Source organism: Macaca fascicularis, chromosome 5, assembly GCF_037993035.2.
Source record: "Macaca fascicularis isolate 582-1 chromosome 5, T2T-MFA8v1.1".
In the NCBI taxonomy this organism is placed as follows: Eukaryota; Metazoa; Chordata; class Mammalia; order Primates; family Cercopithecidae; genus Macaca; species Macaca fascicularis.
Genome location: NC_088379.1, coordinates 172,953,195 through 172,968,505, shown reverse-complemented (window position 1 = coordinate 172,968,505; position 15,311 = coordinate 172,953,195). Strand labels below are relative to the sequence as shown.

General features: G+C 37.2%; 1 protein-coding gene across 2 annotated transcripts in view; it reads right to left on the bottom strand.

The window, feature by feature from the left end:
• Positions 1-12,086, bottom strand: part of ANXA10 (annexin A10) — a 78,229-nt gene extending 66,143 nt beyond the window's left edge. Inside the window, exon 1 of one of the 2 annotated variants that reach the window (XM_015451009.3) lies at positions 11,884-12,086. In XM_015451009.3, coding sequence (XP_015306495.3) covers positions 11,884-11,949 — 66 coding nt within the window. In that variant the 5' untranslated portion in view covers positions 11,950-12,086. Of the gene's footprint in view, positions 1-3,854; positions 4,070-11,883 lie in introns of those variants that run through there. The other variant, XM_065545674.1, reaches the window with a different exon arrangement.
• Positions 12,087-15,311: the final 3,225 nt, after the last annotated feature.

Below are 15,311 nucleotides of genomic sequence, written 5' to 3'. Positions count from 1 at the left end.
GTCCTATTAGCAAGGCTTCCTCAGTTTTCTTGAGAGTAAACCTGAATGTGAGTGGCTGTGCAAATATGGAAATAGAACTGTTCTTGCAAGTAAATGAAGAAGAATTTGGATCTTCAGGAAATAATTTGGGAAGATACCTAACAAGGAACAAGAATGGAAAATGAGGCAAAATTCCTCTCTGTGACCTCCCCTTATTAGTAACAACTTTTCATTAACATTTGTTAAAAGGTTGTTATAAGTGATTTTTTTAAATAGAAGTTGGGGAAAAGAAAGAGTTATTTGGGTTCATCTGGGTGAAAAAAAAAATAACATGCTGACAAAGTCTCTCTTCGGTTTAAACTTTAGTTAGTCAAACTTTAGTTGGGCACCTTTGAATCCTGTTCCCAACCAGACATCTACACTTGGGGGTCTCTGTTAGTCTTGGCGTCACTCAATTGTAATGAGAATCTTGCTAAGTCGGTTTAAAGAAAATGTCCCAACTGTGATATCTGATGAACCTCAATGTCTGATCAAATTCCTCATCCCCCAAGTGATGGCTGGTCACTCTGGCCTGCCTTCAGCAAGATTCCTGTTAGGTATGTTAAACCAGAATCAACCTTCTACTTTTGATGCATAATCTCAGTAATTTTTCATTCCAGACTGCCTCCCTTGAATATAAATCCCCACTTATCCATGATATATTTGGAATTGAGCTCAGTTCTATTCAATTACTGAAGTCTCTTTTCCCCTATTGCAATAGTTCCTAAATAAAGCCTTTTTTTTTTTTTTTTTTTTTTTTACCATTTTAACTGCTACTCAGCTCTGGTTTCTTCAACAATGCACAGCTATAGAGCTCACACAGGGAAAGAATCAAGGCAGCATAAGATGCTAGGAGTCCGAAGAAATCTGGGAAGGCTTTGGACTCCACATTGCATACTCAGGGTATTTGAGCAATCTTATGTGTAGAACCCCATAAAAACCTACATGGTTTCCTGCTTCTTCTAGACCGTAAGCTCTCAAGACCATAGATTTTGTGCAGTGTAATTTTATTAATAGTACTGTATTTGATTTGAAATAATTTCTGATTTCGCCTTTTCAAAGTTTTCAATAGACTGGAAGAATTTTGATTACACAAATTCCTTCACACAATTAAGTTGAAATGAAGCTAAGTATGTGATATGATTTGAATATGTGTCCCCTCCAAATCTCCTGTTGAAATGTGTCTCCAGTGTTGGAGGTGGGGCCTAATGGGAGGCGTTGGGGTCACAGGGGCAGATCCCTCATGGCTTGATGCTGTCCTCACAACCTCTTTTCCTTATAAATTACTCAGTCTCAGGTATTTCTTTAAAGCAATGTAAGAATGGCCTAATACAATATGATATATTGACCTCAGTTCTAGGGATTGCCTCAGTAGTTGTAATTCACACAAGTGGAATTTAGTTCTATAGTACATAGTATTATATTGGGCTTAAAATGTATGTGCAAATTTCAAGGTAAATTACTTTCTAGACAATCCAGTAAGAGGTAACTATTTTTTGATCACCTGATCTCAGTCAGAAACTTCCTCTCCATCCTCTTATTACCCTTATATTTCTAATGAGATTAGGAGGTTTAGAAACAATATCAAAACACCACGGATCTGAAGAGACTTCAATGGATATGGATTTGAGAGAATGAGTCTCATTCACAGAAGGTCAAAATGGAGGATTAAAACGCTGAAAAACTGGCCTGGCACGGTGGCTCATGCCGGTAATCCCAGCACTTTGGGAGGTCAGGTGGGTGGATCCAAGGTCAGGAGCTCAAGACATGCCCGGCCAAGACGGTGAAACCCCATCTCTACGAAAAATACCAAAAGTAGCAGGGCGTGGTGGTGGGCGCCTGTAGTCCCAGCTACTCGGGAGGCTGAGGCAGAGAACTGCTTGAACCCGGGAGGTGGAGGTTGCAGTGAGTGGAGATTGCACCACTGCACTCCAGCCTGGGAGACAGAGCAAGACTCCTTCTCAGAAAAACAAAAACAAAACAAACAAAAAAGCTGAAATACTAAAGGGAATGTTTCCCTGTGAAAAGAACATGTTCAATGAAAAAAAATTGAGGGTATATGGGAAATAAATATTTTTAGTGTATACTATAACATATGAAAACATGATTTTTAATATTCTAAAACAATGAAACTTGAATCTTTGTTGAATAAGAACAGACTACTCTCAATTTTTAACTCTAAGCATTTAATTATTTGATAATGCTTTTAATCAAATTTTTGAGATTAACTGATATTATTAAAAGAGAATTAAACTATTCACGTTGAAAGTTATGTGCATTTTGATTAAAATTGTAGCCCACACTTATTGTAATTTTATAGAATTTAACTTTCCTAGATTCAAATAACTAAATGTCATGTTACTTTTTGAAGAAGGTTAAATGGCTAACATGTGTAATATAGTTTTCCTGTTGTAAATTAAATGCATATACACAATGGATTCAAGGAAGATGATACATTGTATCACAAAAGCCTAACAAAATTCCATGGAATTTGAAGAAAAATGACTGATCTTCAAGTGAAAAATAGAAAACAGTTAATGTCTTGTTAGAATGTGTGTGTGTGGTTTTTTTTTGGTGTGTGTAAAAGACATGTGTTTACTCAAAGAATGTAAACAATGAAGAAAACTAAAAACAATTTTAAAAAACCCTCAGTATTACTACTCAGAATTAAAAATTATAAGCATCAAATGAAAACATGATTAGGAGAGTAAACATTTTTAAAAGATAAAATGGCTTTTTAAAAACTTTTATATTAAAGAAACAGAAATACACTGAATGAAGTGCCAAAAACTTAGGCAGACAGCTAAATGATATTTTCCTTATGGGCCAAAGTAGCTGTGTCCTAGATCTGGATATAAAGCAAGAAATACCTTTTACTAAACGCAATTTGGGATAAATACTACTTAGATTAAATGAAAAAAAATCTAATGAAGTGATATTGAAAAAATGTACTGATTTGTAACAAATCCACCATAAGCACTATTAGTACTGACATTTTAAAGTGTCACTTTCAGGTTAAGAGAAGAGATAAAAACATTAAGTCATTATATTTTATAAACAATTTTTCAATTTTAGATGGATTCAAATACAAACATTATGTAAAAGATGAGGATATTGATACTTTCACATTGCTTCCTAATTTCCCTCTTCTCCTTGTTAATATTTTAGGTAGTTTATTAACATTATGATGTCATCAAAATTTATTACGTGTACATTCTGTACCATTATCAAAATGACCACAATTGTCCAACAATATTCCAATAAATTTCTAGAAATATATTAATAAAGTTAAGTCTTATAACCAGTTATTTACCCAGGCTTTTTTGTTCCTGAAGTGTTAATATTTTCTTAAATGAATTTTGCCAACAAGTATTTTTCCCCCAAGATGTGCTTATGAGTGATGTTTTACTTGAGGTGAAAATTTGACGCTTGATTAGATTGCAACAGGTGGAAAGACATTGCTTGGAAATTTTATATTTCTAGGAAACCAGCTTTAAATAAAAATTATTTAACAAGTTTTCACATCTGGTAATATTTCTAGGTTCGAGGCTTCCTATTTTGACTTTTTTCCAATGAGTTTCACATTTATGAAGTTCATAATATATTTCAATGTTCCAGTAAAACCCCGTCTCCATTAGTGTTTTCTGGTCACCAAACTTATAAATAATCTCTCATGAGTTGCTATAATAGCTGCCATTTACAGAGTGTTAAGTATTGCAAAGCTCTATTTCTCGGTATTGTATTTCATCCTTAAAGCTACCCTATGCTATTACAGCTATATTATTCCCCATTTTGTAAATGAAAAAAGTGAGACACAGCAAAGGTAAGGAACTTACTGTGGCAATACAGCTACCGAGTGGCAAAGAAGAGGCTTGAATCCGAATTTATCTGGTGCTGAGCCAAAAAACTTAAAATCCTCTCCTAATTTCTTGTACCAGTTCATCTGGTGTGTATATACTTATTTTCCAGTGCTATCTTATCACGGAAATAATTTGTTTGGGGGACGCAACCAAATTTCATGCGCTCCATAATTAGAAATCATGCTTTGTGCAGTACTTTCTATTTCTCAAAGTTCAAGGCCTCGCACTTTGGCTGGGCTTGTAACTAATCAATTGTTTGCCGTGTATAACAATATTTCAAAATATCTCATATATTAACCAAAGAGATACATATTAATATGGTTCTAAACTTTTTGAAACATACACAGCTGAACTGCAAAGCTCAGTCTAAGCTATTAAATCCAGGTACCTATAAATCATGTAGCATAAACATGGTCCCATTGTATGGTGGCTGCTTTGGAAGAACTCAGAACTCAATTGAAAATCAACAATTCTGTGATTCTATGACAATTGCTTGCTTCGCTCCACCTGTATATGAGAAGGTGTGCTAAATGCAAATCAGCCTTATGAGTCAAGGACATCTGCAATCATTTTGGTAATTCCTAGTTTGCTATCATGGCCTATTTCCAATTATGTGGATGTGTAATGTACATTTTTCTGACTCCTCTTAACGAGGTTATCTCTATGAGGTTCCACCTCATTTCCTGAGATAGTTTTATGGGCTGACACTATTAGTTCCTTTTTCACTATGTCATATTATTTCCAGCCTTATTTCCTCATCACAAATCGAAATAGTAGTAAATGCTTAGAACTAAGAAGAGAACAAGACTTATGAGATAGAATCTTACACATTGTGGGAGAAAAGTATGTATCAAGGGACACTAAATAAAAATCATGTAGTTAATGAGTAAATATAAAAACAAGCACAGATATGAAATATTTTCAGCTAGTTTTTATCATCTTTGATTATTTGCACAAATATTGTTCTCTGTTAGCCAGACACTTTAGAATTAGTTATAAATTAATACAAAAATGCAGAAAAACATGATTAATAATTTTTGCTTCTTGATATTCTTTCTTTCTCCAAGTAAAACATAGGATATACCATGAAGGTGTTTTTACACATTTCAGCAACATTTGCAGAATTGTTTTCTTCTTGGTTTAAAAAAATATATATACACATACATTTTTTAAAAGCAAATCTCTAAAAGTCTGCTTCCCCATCATGAAATGTCTCTGAAGGAGAAATCCTCTAGAGTACAGATTATATTTTCTAAGGAGAGTACACCCTTTTTGAGCAAAATACCAGTCAGGTTCTCTATAGTTTGGGTACCAACTCCCCATTCGTTACTAGAGCTCATTACAGAAGACAGAACACTACTAGTGCCATTGTAGAATCCCTACTGCTCCGAGAGAGCAATCAGATTACAGTCACTTCTCAGGTTGTTCTGAAGAACTTTTCAGGAGCTGAGAGCACAGCATAAATCAAAGTGAGTGAGAACCTGCAGAGTGACAATAGCTTCCTCCCTGAAATAGAAAATCCATGGCTGGGACATGGCTGGAACTGCTGGGACACTGATCATCACACAATATTCACCATACTCATTTCAGCTGAAAGAGGAAATGCTTATGTGTATATCTAATCTTTTGAAAGCTCAGTTCTTTGCTATCCCACGCTAATTAGGCCAAGAGCCCATTGTTTCCCCCCTTGTTTCTTTAGAGTTTTACAACAGTCCTCAATCCTTTCACACAGCAGGTCCTCTAGTAATGTCATTTTGATCCACATTATTTGGTTATAAATTGATGAGGGGGAAAAAAGAATCCCCGGCAGTGACAGTGTGGAGTTTGCATGTTTTCTTTATGTCTGTGTGGGTTTTCTCCGAGTGCCCCTGTATTCTCCCACATTCCACTGATGTGCACATTAGGTTCATCCGCTTGTCCCCATGGTCCCAGTGTCAGTAAGTGAGTGAGTGAGTGAGTGAATGAGTGAGTATTGTCTGAATGCACGCTGTGGTGGACAGGCATCCCGGCCAAGTCAGTTGCCGCCTTGTGCCTGAGCTGCTGGGATAGGCTCTGGGGCCACCCGTAATCTTGAACTGGAATAAGTTGGTAAACACTTATCTTGTTTTTACTAATCTTTCTTCAATGTATGTATAGCTCACATTTATTTCAATTTTGATATTGGAAGTCTTTGGTCTGTTTAGAACTTCGGTGATGTTTTTGTGATGAGAGATGTAGGAACGTAACTGTTGCGTGTATCAATTAGCCTGTGGGTAAAATTGATTTTGTTATACATTGTTTTCCTTAAAGGTGCAGATTCCAAGAACCTATCCACGACATTAGGTGAGGACTCACCGTACAATGGCAGAGCTCTACATGGGAGATTCAGTACCTATTCACAAAGAGTTGGTATATGCAGCTGGTAATACAAAGAGTGTTATAAGAAACAATTAAGTGATGTGATGTGTTCCTGCCAAAGATTAGACAAATTACAGCATATATTTATGTATATAATCTTAAGGTTGTATTTTTAAAGGGAATTATTTTGGAGAACACACACTTTTTCCAATTGTTCAAATATCACTTTGGGATAAGTATTTCAGAATTGCTTTCAGAGATATTTGAATACTTCTTCTTATTAGTATTTTTGAGACAGGATTTTGTTCTGTTGCCCAGGCTGGAGTGCAGTGGTGCAATCATGGCTCACTGCATCCTCAACCAACCAGGCTCAAGTGATCTTCCCACCTCAGCCTCCTGAGTAGCCGGGACCACATGTGCCTGGCTGAGTACTTACTATTTTATGATGGATTTGATGTTTACAATTAGCCAAGGCTAAGACTAATGAGATACAGAGTAGTAAAGCTGTTAATAACACCACAGTGTGTGTGTGTGTGTGTCTCTGTGTGTAAAATTTGCTGATGATATTAGTGAAACTGGAGGAAATTTATAAAATTAAATGGAGAAATAATTGCTAGTAAATTTCATAGTATTTCATCACTTAGTGACTTTGATGAATCAAACTTCATTGTTAGGTCACAAAGAACGTGGATTTAAAAAATGAGTGGATTTGGCTCAAACACATCCCCACTTCTGGAAAAAAGTTTGCCTTACTGAGCTCTGGTTGGTAGTCATCCTATATGAAAAATGACACCAGTTTATAATACCACCTTTATTCCATAATTGGATGTGTTTCTTAGTTATTAAAACACATTGCATATTAATTGGATTTCTTCCATAATAATAAATAAAATATGAAAAGTTAAAATGGTGCCTTTTTGCCTCTCTGATTCAGTAGATTACTGAAAGTTCTAGTTATATTTTGGGGGGTGGGGAGATACCTGGAGATGCTCATTCTTTTATTTATTTATTTTATTTTGTTATTCTGGCTATAGAGGATGCCATAATAAACACCATACTTCTGTTATTCTTGAAGTAAATGGTCACCTGCCCATTACTGGCTCATGCAAAACAAAATTGGCTCAAAGGAATACTGCACATATAATTTACACAAAGATGCATAGATTCAGAAGAAGATAAATGGAATATAGTGATTTTGTCTAAAATCTCCAAGCTGGTCACATCTGTAGGCTCAGTCTTTGGGTTTTACTCGTGCTTGTCAATAGACTGTTTAATAGTGATTTCTTAGGTTCAAAAGTCAAATTATTTTTTTTCTGCACATGTTTTATCTATATGGATTATATTCCACCCAAAATTTGAGACCTAGCTCACACTCAAACTATATTATGTGAAGTCTTTACAGATTTTACCAAGTATTATTATTATTCTCTTTGCATCTCTATTACACATGGCCTTCCCTTTTTTTTTTTTTTTTTTTTTTTTTTTTTTGCATTTGTCTTTGTCTCTAAATTTAAAACTTCTGGAGGGCAGGTACCTTTCTTTTTTTGCTTTTCAAAGCATCTAGGGCAGTGCCTTACATGTAATGTGAGCTCAGAGAATGTTCATAAAGTATAAAAAAATCCATGTACCACAGTGACATCTTCTGTTTACCTGGTGGTTTTAAAAATTCATTATTCATATAAGCAGGCTATGCTCTAGGCATCTACACCTGCATTTCCTTGGTAATCACCTCAGCAGTCTTGTGAGACTGATAATATTAATCTTATTTCACACACGAGAAGACTATGAGGCTGAGTAAGTTGTTTAAAGCCACACAGGTATTGACTCATGAAGCCAACATTCAAATCCAAATTTAACTTCGCGGTTAGTGCCCTTCCCATTATAGCTGTAATTTGTGTAAAATAAAATAACATATGCTATTAAGACTTTTTTTTCACTTATGTGAATAAAAACATTTCCATTTTCAAAGGACCCTACAAGTAAACACAAAATTCTAAAAGGATGAGCTCTTATTTTTATGTCAGTTCAAAAAGAAAGAAGAAAGAGGGGAGTGTGTGTGTGTGTGCGTGTGTGTGTGTGTCTGTGTGTGTATTGTAGGGAGGGATGGAAAGACGGTAAGACACTCAAAAAGAAATTCCCATTGTCTGCCTTGCTGAAATTTTTTACGAACAGAATGTCTAATATTTGATTTTAAGTTATTTGCACAACCACTGTGTAAACCCATCTGTGGTCATGAACTTTCAACAGAGGTTAGTTGGAATACATTTTAGTTGGTGGTATTTTGGGGGAGTGAAGCTATCAGGGTTTTCCCCATGATAGGGTTATTCAGCATCAAGAGGAAATCAGCCTAAATGCCCACCAGTGATAGACTGGATAAATAAAATGAGGTACAGAGGCTGGGCGTGGTGACTCATGTCTGAAATCCCAGCACTTTGGGAATCTGAGGCGGGTAGATTGCTTGAGCCCAGGAGTTCCAGACCAGCCTAAGCAGGCAACATGGCAAAACACTATCTCTATACAAAATTAGCTGGGCATGGTAGTATATGCTTGTGGTCCCAGTTACTTGGGAGGCTGAGATGGGAGGATTGCTTGAGCCCTGGAGGTGGAGGTTGTGGTGAGCTGAGATTGTATCATTGCACTCCAGCCTAGGCTACAAAGTAAGACCCTGTCTCAAAAAAAAAAAAAAAAAAAAAAGGAAATGTGGTACATGTATACCATGGAATACTATGCAGCCATAAAAACAAACGAGACCGTGTCCTCTGCAGGCACATGGTTGGAGCCAGGCCATTATCCTTAGCAAATTAACACAGGAACAGAAAACCAAATATCAGATGTTCTCACTTATAAGTGGAAGCTAAATGATAAGAACACATGGACACATAGAAGGGGAACAGCACACACTGGATCTTTTCAGAGGGTGGATTTTGGGAGGAGGGAGATGATCAGGAAAAATAACTATTAGGTACAACAAACTTTCATGACACAAGTTTACCAATGTAACAAACCCTGCACTTAGATCCATGAAATTAAAATAAAAGTTTAAATCATTGCTAAAAAAAAAAAAAAAAAAAAAAAAAAAAAAAAAAAAAAAAAAAAAAAGAGGAGCAATATGCATGTGTTTGCTGGATGGTCCTTAAACTAATTAGTCAAATAACATGAAAACATAGAGCTTCAAATGAGTAAGATAATTGTTAATCTTTATTTCCTGTGTTCTTCTAGCCTCAGGAAAAAATCTTTAGGGAGACAGTCACTGGAATAGAAATTCTGAGAACCTGATTTAAATCTTAAAGCTTACTTCAGCTTCTAGCAGTGTTATGATTGTAAAGAAAATATGAATATATTATCTAATCAATCTAAAATTTAATGAACTGATGGATAGTTCATTAACACTAGTACAGTCAGTGATATTAAAACAGGCTTAGTAATATTATTTTTTCAAATTTTATGCCAAAGTATTATGGCCAAAAATCTTAAATTCTTTCCCTCATTTTTGTACCACTTAGTTTGGTGTGTGTACACCTTATTGCAGTACTTTCAAATCATTGAAATAATTTGTTTGGGGGACAAAGGTCATTTTATGCCCCCATAATTAGGAATTATGCTTTGTGCAGTACTTTCTATTTCTCACAGTTCAAGGCCTAACACTTTGGCTGGGCTTATAACTAATCAATTGTTTGCAGTGTATAACAATATTTCAAAAATCTATTAACCAAAGATAAACATATTAATATAGTTCTAAACTTTTCGAAACAGATACAGTTGAATTGCAAAGCTCAGTGCAAGCTGTTAAATCCAGGTACCTATAAACCACGTAGCATAAACATGGTTCCATTGTATGGTGACTGCTTTAGAAAAACTCAGAACTCAATTGAAAATTAATAATTCTGTGATTCTATGACAATTGATTGCTTCACTCTACCTGTATATGAGAGGGTGCGCTAAATGAAAATCAGCCTTATGAGTCATGGACATCTGCAATCGTTTGGATAATTCCTGGTGTGCTATCACAGCCAATTGCCAAGAAATTTGCTACATGACCAAATTTATGATAAATCAGTTGCCATACAGTCATTACAATTAAGTAGGTAGATGTCTGGAGTTAAAAAATAGATAGAGGGGAACTGATTTCACTCACCCATCCTCTTACAATTAAGATCTAAGAGTATCTTCAACTAACATGCTTTTACTATTTTAAAAAACAATTTTCTAGGAAGATGTCATTGAAAATTACTTCAATAGAAGACTACTAAACTTAAAAGAGAGAGTATCATATGGCTAGTTACTATTCAAGGCTCAAGATATCCTATCTCCAATCCCTGAACCCTATCAATGTTGCCTTGTATGGAAAAAGGGAATTTGCAGATGTGTTTAATTAAGATTCTTGAGATTATCCTGGATTATCTGGGTGGGCCATAAATACCTTTCCAAATGTCTTGTCATAAGAGGGAGGCAGAGGAAGATTTGACTATAGAAGAAGGCAGCATGATAATGAAAGCAAGATGCTGTGTTACCAGATTTGAAGATGAAGGAAGGAAACACAGCCCAAGGAATGTAGGTGACCTTTAGAAGCTAGAAAAGTCAAGGACGCTGTTTCTTCCCTAGAGTCTCCAGAAGGAATCATCTCTGCTGCTACCTTAACTTTAGCTCAGTGAAATTGATTTCAAAATTTATGACCTCTAGAACTGTAAGTGAATAAATCTGTTATTTCAAGCCATTAAGTTTGTGCTGATTTGTTATAGTAGCAACAGGGAACTAATACATTTACTTTGAAAGCCAAGTATCTTATATGTCCACCAATCCTAAACTCTTATGCCACAAATTTGCCCAATCCTCATCGAGCCCTCTCGATTCCCATCAAAAGATTTTTAGGCCGGGCACAGTGGCTCATGCAGATCACGAGGTCAGGAGTTCAAGATCAGCCTGACCAACATGGTGAAATCCCATCTCTACTAAAAATACAAAAAATTAGCCAGGTGTGCTGGCAGGTGCCTATAATCCCAGCTACTTGGGAGGCTGAGGCAGGAGAATCACTTGAACCTGGGAGGCGGAGGTGGCAGTGAGCCAAGACCACACCACTGCACTCCAGCCTGGGTGACAGAGTGAGACTGTCTATAAAAAAAATATATATATATATACACACACACACACACACACACACACACACACACACACACCCGGAAGATAGCAGAGCAATGAAAGAAAAAACAAGAATAAATAAAACATAAATTTAAGTAATGAAAGAATCACATCCTTAAATTAAAAGAGATTACCTCATGTTGGAGAATGTTAATGAAAAAAAAAACAAGATTAACATTTGAAACATAATATTTAGACCTATTTAGGTTATTTACAAAAGAAATAACCAAACTGCCATTAGCATTCTCTTCTGCAAAATTAAATATGAGAAGGCATTTGATCAGCATTCCCAGAATCCAGAGGGAAAGGTTTCAAACTGAAATGAAAGTCGAATAAATGTAAAAAAGTAAAGGGAAGAAAAGTAGTTTAATATCACGAATAATAGTATTCATAGTAAGTAAGTGTTCAAAAGTCATAGTCAACACACTGAGTTTTCAATATATATCAAGAATAGTGCTAAATAATTTATATTACCCTGCGCTATGGTTTGAATGTGGTGTCTTTTCCAATATCTACAATAAAACCTAATTACCAAGTTGATGGAATCAGAAGATGGAGCCTCTGGGAGGTGATGAGGCCATAACGGCTCTGTCCTCATGAATGGGATTATGTACTTTCATACAAGGGCTTGATAAAACGAGTTCCTCCACCTTCTGTTACTTGAGAACACAGCATTTTTCCTTTAGAGAGCACACACGTTCAAGGCACCATTGTGGAAGCAGAGACTGGGCTCTCACCAGACCAAGGGAGATGAAAGCAGAGACTGGGCTCTCACCAGACCAAGGGAGATGAAAGCAGAGACTGGGCTCTCCCCAGACCAAGGGAGATGAAAGCAGAGACTGGGCTCTCCCCAGACCAAGGGAGATGAAAGCAGAGACTGGGCTCTCCCCAGACCAAGGGAGATGAAAGCAGAGACTGGGCTCTCCCCAGACCAAGGGAGATGAAAGCAGAGACTGGGCTCTCCCCAGACCAAGGGAGATGAAAGCAGAGACTGGGCTCTCCCCAGACCAAGGGAGATGAAAGCAGAGACTGGGCTCTCCCCAGACCAAGGGAGATGAAAGCAGAGACTGGGCTCTCCCCAGACCAAGGGAGATGAAAGCAGAGACTGGGCTCTCCCCAGACCAAGGGAGATGAAAGCAGAGACTGGGCTCTCCCCAGACCAAGGGAGATGAAAGCAGAGACTGGGCTCTCCCCAGACCAAGGGAGATGAAAGCAGAGACTGGGCTCTCCCCAGACCAAGGGAGATGAAAGCAGAGACTGGGCTCTCCCCAGACCAAGGGAGATGAAAGCAGAGACTGGGCTCTCCCCAGACCAAGGGAGATGAAAGCAGAGACTGGGCTCTCCCCAGACCAAGGGAGATGAAAGCAGAGACTGGGCTCTCCCCAGACCAAGGGAGATGAAAGCAGAGACTGGGCTCTCCCCAGACCAAGGGAGATGAAAGCAGAGACTGGGCTCTCCCCAGACCAAGGGAGATGAAAGCAGAGACTGGGCTCTCCCCAGACCAAGGGAGATGAAAGCAGAGACTGGGCTCTCCCCAGACCAAGGGAGATGAAAGCAGAGACTGGGCTCTCCCCAGACCAAGGGAGATGAAAGCAGAGACTGGGCTCTCCCCAGACCAAGGGAGATGAAAGCAGAGACTGGGCTCTCCCCAGACCAAGGGAGATGAAAGCAGAGACTGGGCTCTCACCAGACCAAGTGAGAGCGGGTTGATCCTGAACTTTCCAGCCTCCAGAACTGTGAGAAAATAAATTCCTACTCTTTATAAATTACACAGTTTTAAATATTGTGTTATAGCAGCACACAATGAACTAAGACAGCATATTTCACTCTCAGGCATTAAGCCATCAAATATACAAGCAAATGGGATTGGTCCTATTACTAAAGTTGAAGAAATAGATTTAGAGAGACTGATTTCTTTCTTTTTTTCGATGGAGTCTCCCTCTGTCGCCCAGGCTGGACTACAGTGGCATGATCTTGGCTCACTGCAACCTTCGCCTCCCAAATTAAAGCGATTCTCCTGCTTCAGACTCCTGACTCGCTGGGACTACCGGCATGTAGCACCACACCTGGCTATTTTTTTTTTTTTTTTTGGATTTTTAGTAGAGATGGAATTTCACCATGTTGGTCAGGCTGATCTCAAACTCCTGACCTCAAATGATCTGCCCACCCTGGCTTCGCAAAATGCTGGGATTACAGGCATGAGCCACCGTGTCGGCAGGCAGATTCATTTCTGTTGCTAGGTCATATGGCTAGTAAAGTATGGAGCCTACACTGAAACCCCAATCTGTCTGATTCCAAAGGCTATGCTCTTGATCGCTAGACTAGTCTTCCACATGAAGGAGAAATACAGATGGGAATATTTTTTAGTCATTAGAAAATTAATATATACTTAATGTATTAAATTTGGCAAATTAAAAAACCTCTGACATAAAAAGTTTAAGAAAAGTCATTTATGATCTCATTGTCTACAAATTATTGTTAAATATTTTAATAGCTGTCAAAAGAGAAAATAGTCCACTAAGTGCTCTTCTTGTGCTTTTCACATCTTTACATATAGTGATAAGGTATTTTTTCTAAATGAAACAATGAAGTCACATTTACATTTTTTTTTTTTGTAATCTGACTTTTCTTTTGTTGCCTTTTTTTTTTTTTCCAGACAGAGTCTTGCTCTGTTGCATAGACTCTGGAATGCAGTGGTACAATCTTAGCTCACTGCAGCCTCTGCCTCCCAGGTTTAAGGAATTTTCCTGCCTCAGCCTCCTGAGTAACGGGGACTACAAGTGCATGCCACTGTGGCTGGCTAATTTTCGTGTTTTTTCTTAGTAGAGATGGGGTTTCTCCATGTTGGCCAGGCTGGTCTTGAACTGCTGGCCTCAAGTGATCCACCTGCCTCAGCCTCCCAAAGTGTTAGGATTACAGGCATGAGCCACTGCACCCAGCCTGGCTTTTCTTTTCATAATATACCACTAATAGGATATTTCTTGAAGTCTATTGTGCTTATCTTGAAGATAAATGTCATGGAGCAGATCTGAAAATACTATTCAGTTCTCCCTATAAATAGTTTAATAATAAGATGTCATTACATGCTTTTTATTCATCAGTACTATATTATTTAAAAAGAACTGAAATAATGTTTAAATTCAGTGAACATACCTGTGCCCCAAATAAAATAGTGATAAGTATATTTTGCAAATCACGACATTCTAGAAGTGAAGGAGGCATTATACTATGTGTATAGCTACTGTGCAGTTTAAACAGCACCTCCATATTCTTTATCTTATTTGATGTTAACAAGAGTGTATTAAGCAAGGTAAGTGTTCCTATTTCTATATTATATATGAAAAAGTGACAATATTTTTACAAAGCCAGTGGCTTACTAATTGGCAGCCTAGAATAGGTGCCTTGAGCATTGTGTCCTCTCTAAAGTGTTGCGGATTTAAACTAGCGCTTTTATAGTGTATCTTACCAGTTAATTTTATGCTTTTCTACTCTTTTTGGTTATTATTCTCACATTTTGAAAAATTAAGGCTTATTTTATGTTTTTAATGTTGCATAAAGTGGTTAAAAGGCCTAGTACACATAAATTAATCTAGAAAGGATAAAACATAGTAATTTTGAAGGGTTAAACATAAAGCAAATTTAACATGGGTTCGAAGTGTTTGCTCATCCTCAAGGAACGTATGCACTCCTGAACCTCACACTTAAAACAGAGATTATGCTGACATTTAATGTGTGAAGGACTGAATTCTGTTGAAGTATTAGAACAATTTCTACAAAATGGTATTACAAACCTTAGATGAATGGTGATTCTAAAATTTCAGCAACTTTAATCTCATTTGATGTTTTTAGATAGGTTAGTAATCAGCACTCACAAAGCACAATCATCTATTTCACAAACAGCAACAGATTCCTGGAGATTAAAAGTTATTTGGCTTTCAGTAGCAGAGACCAGTGATATTG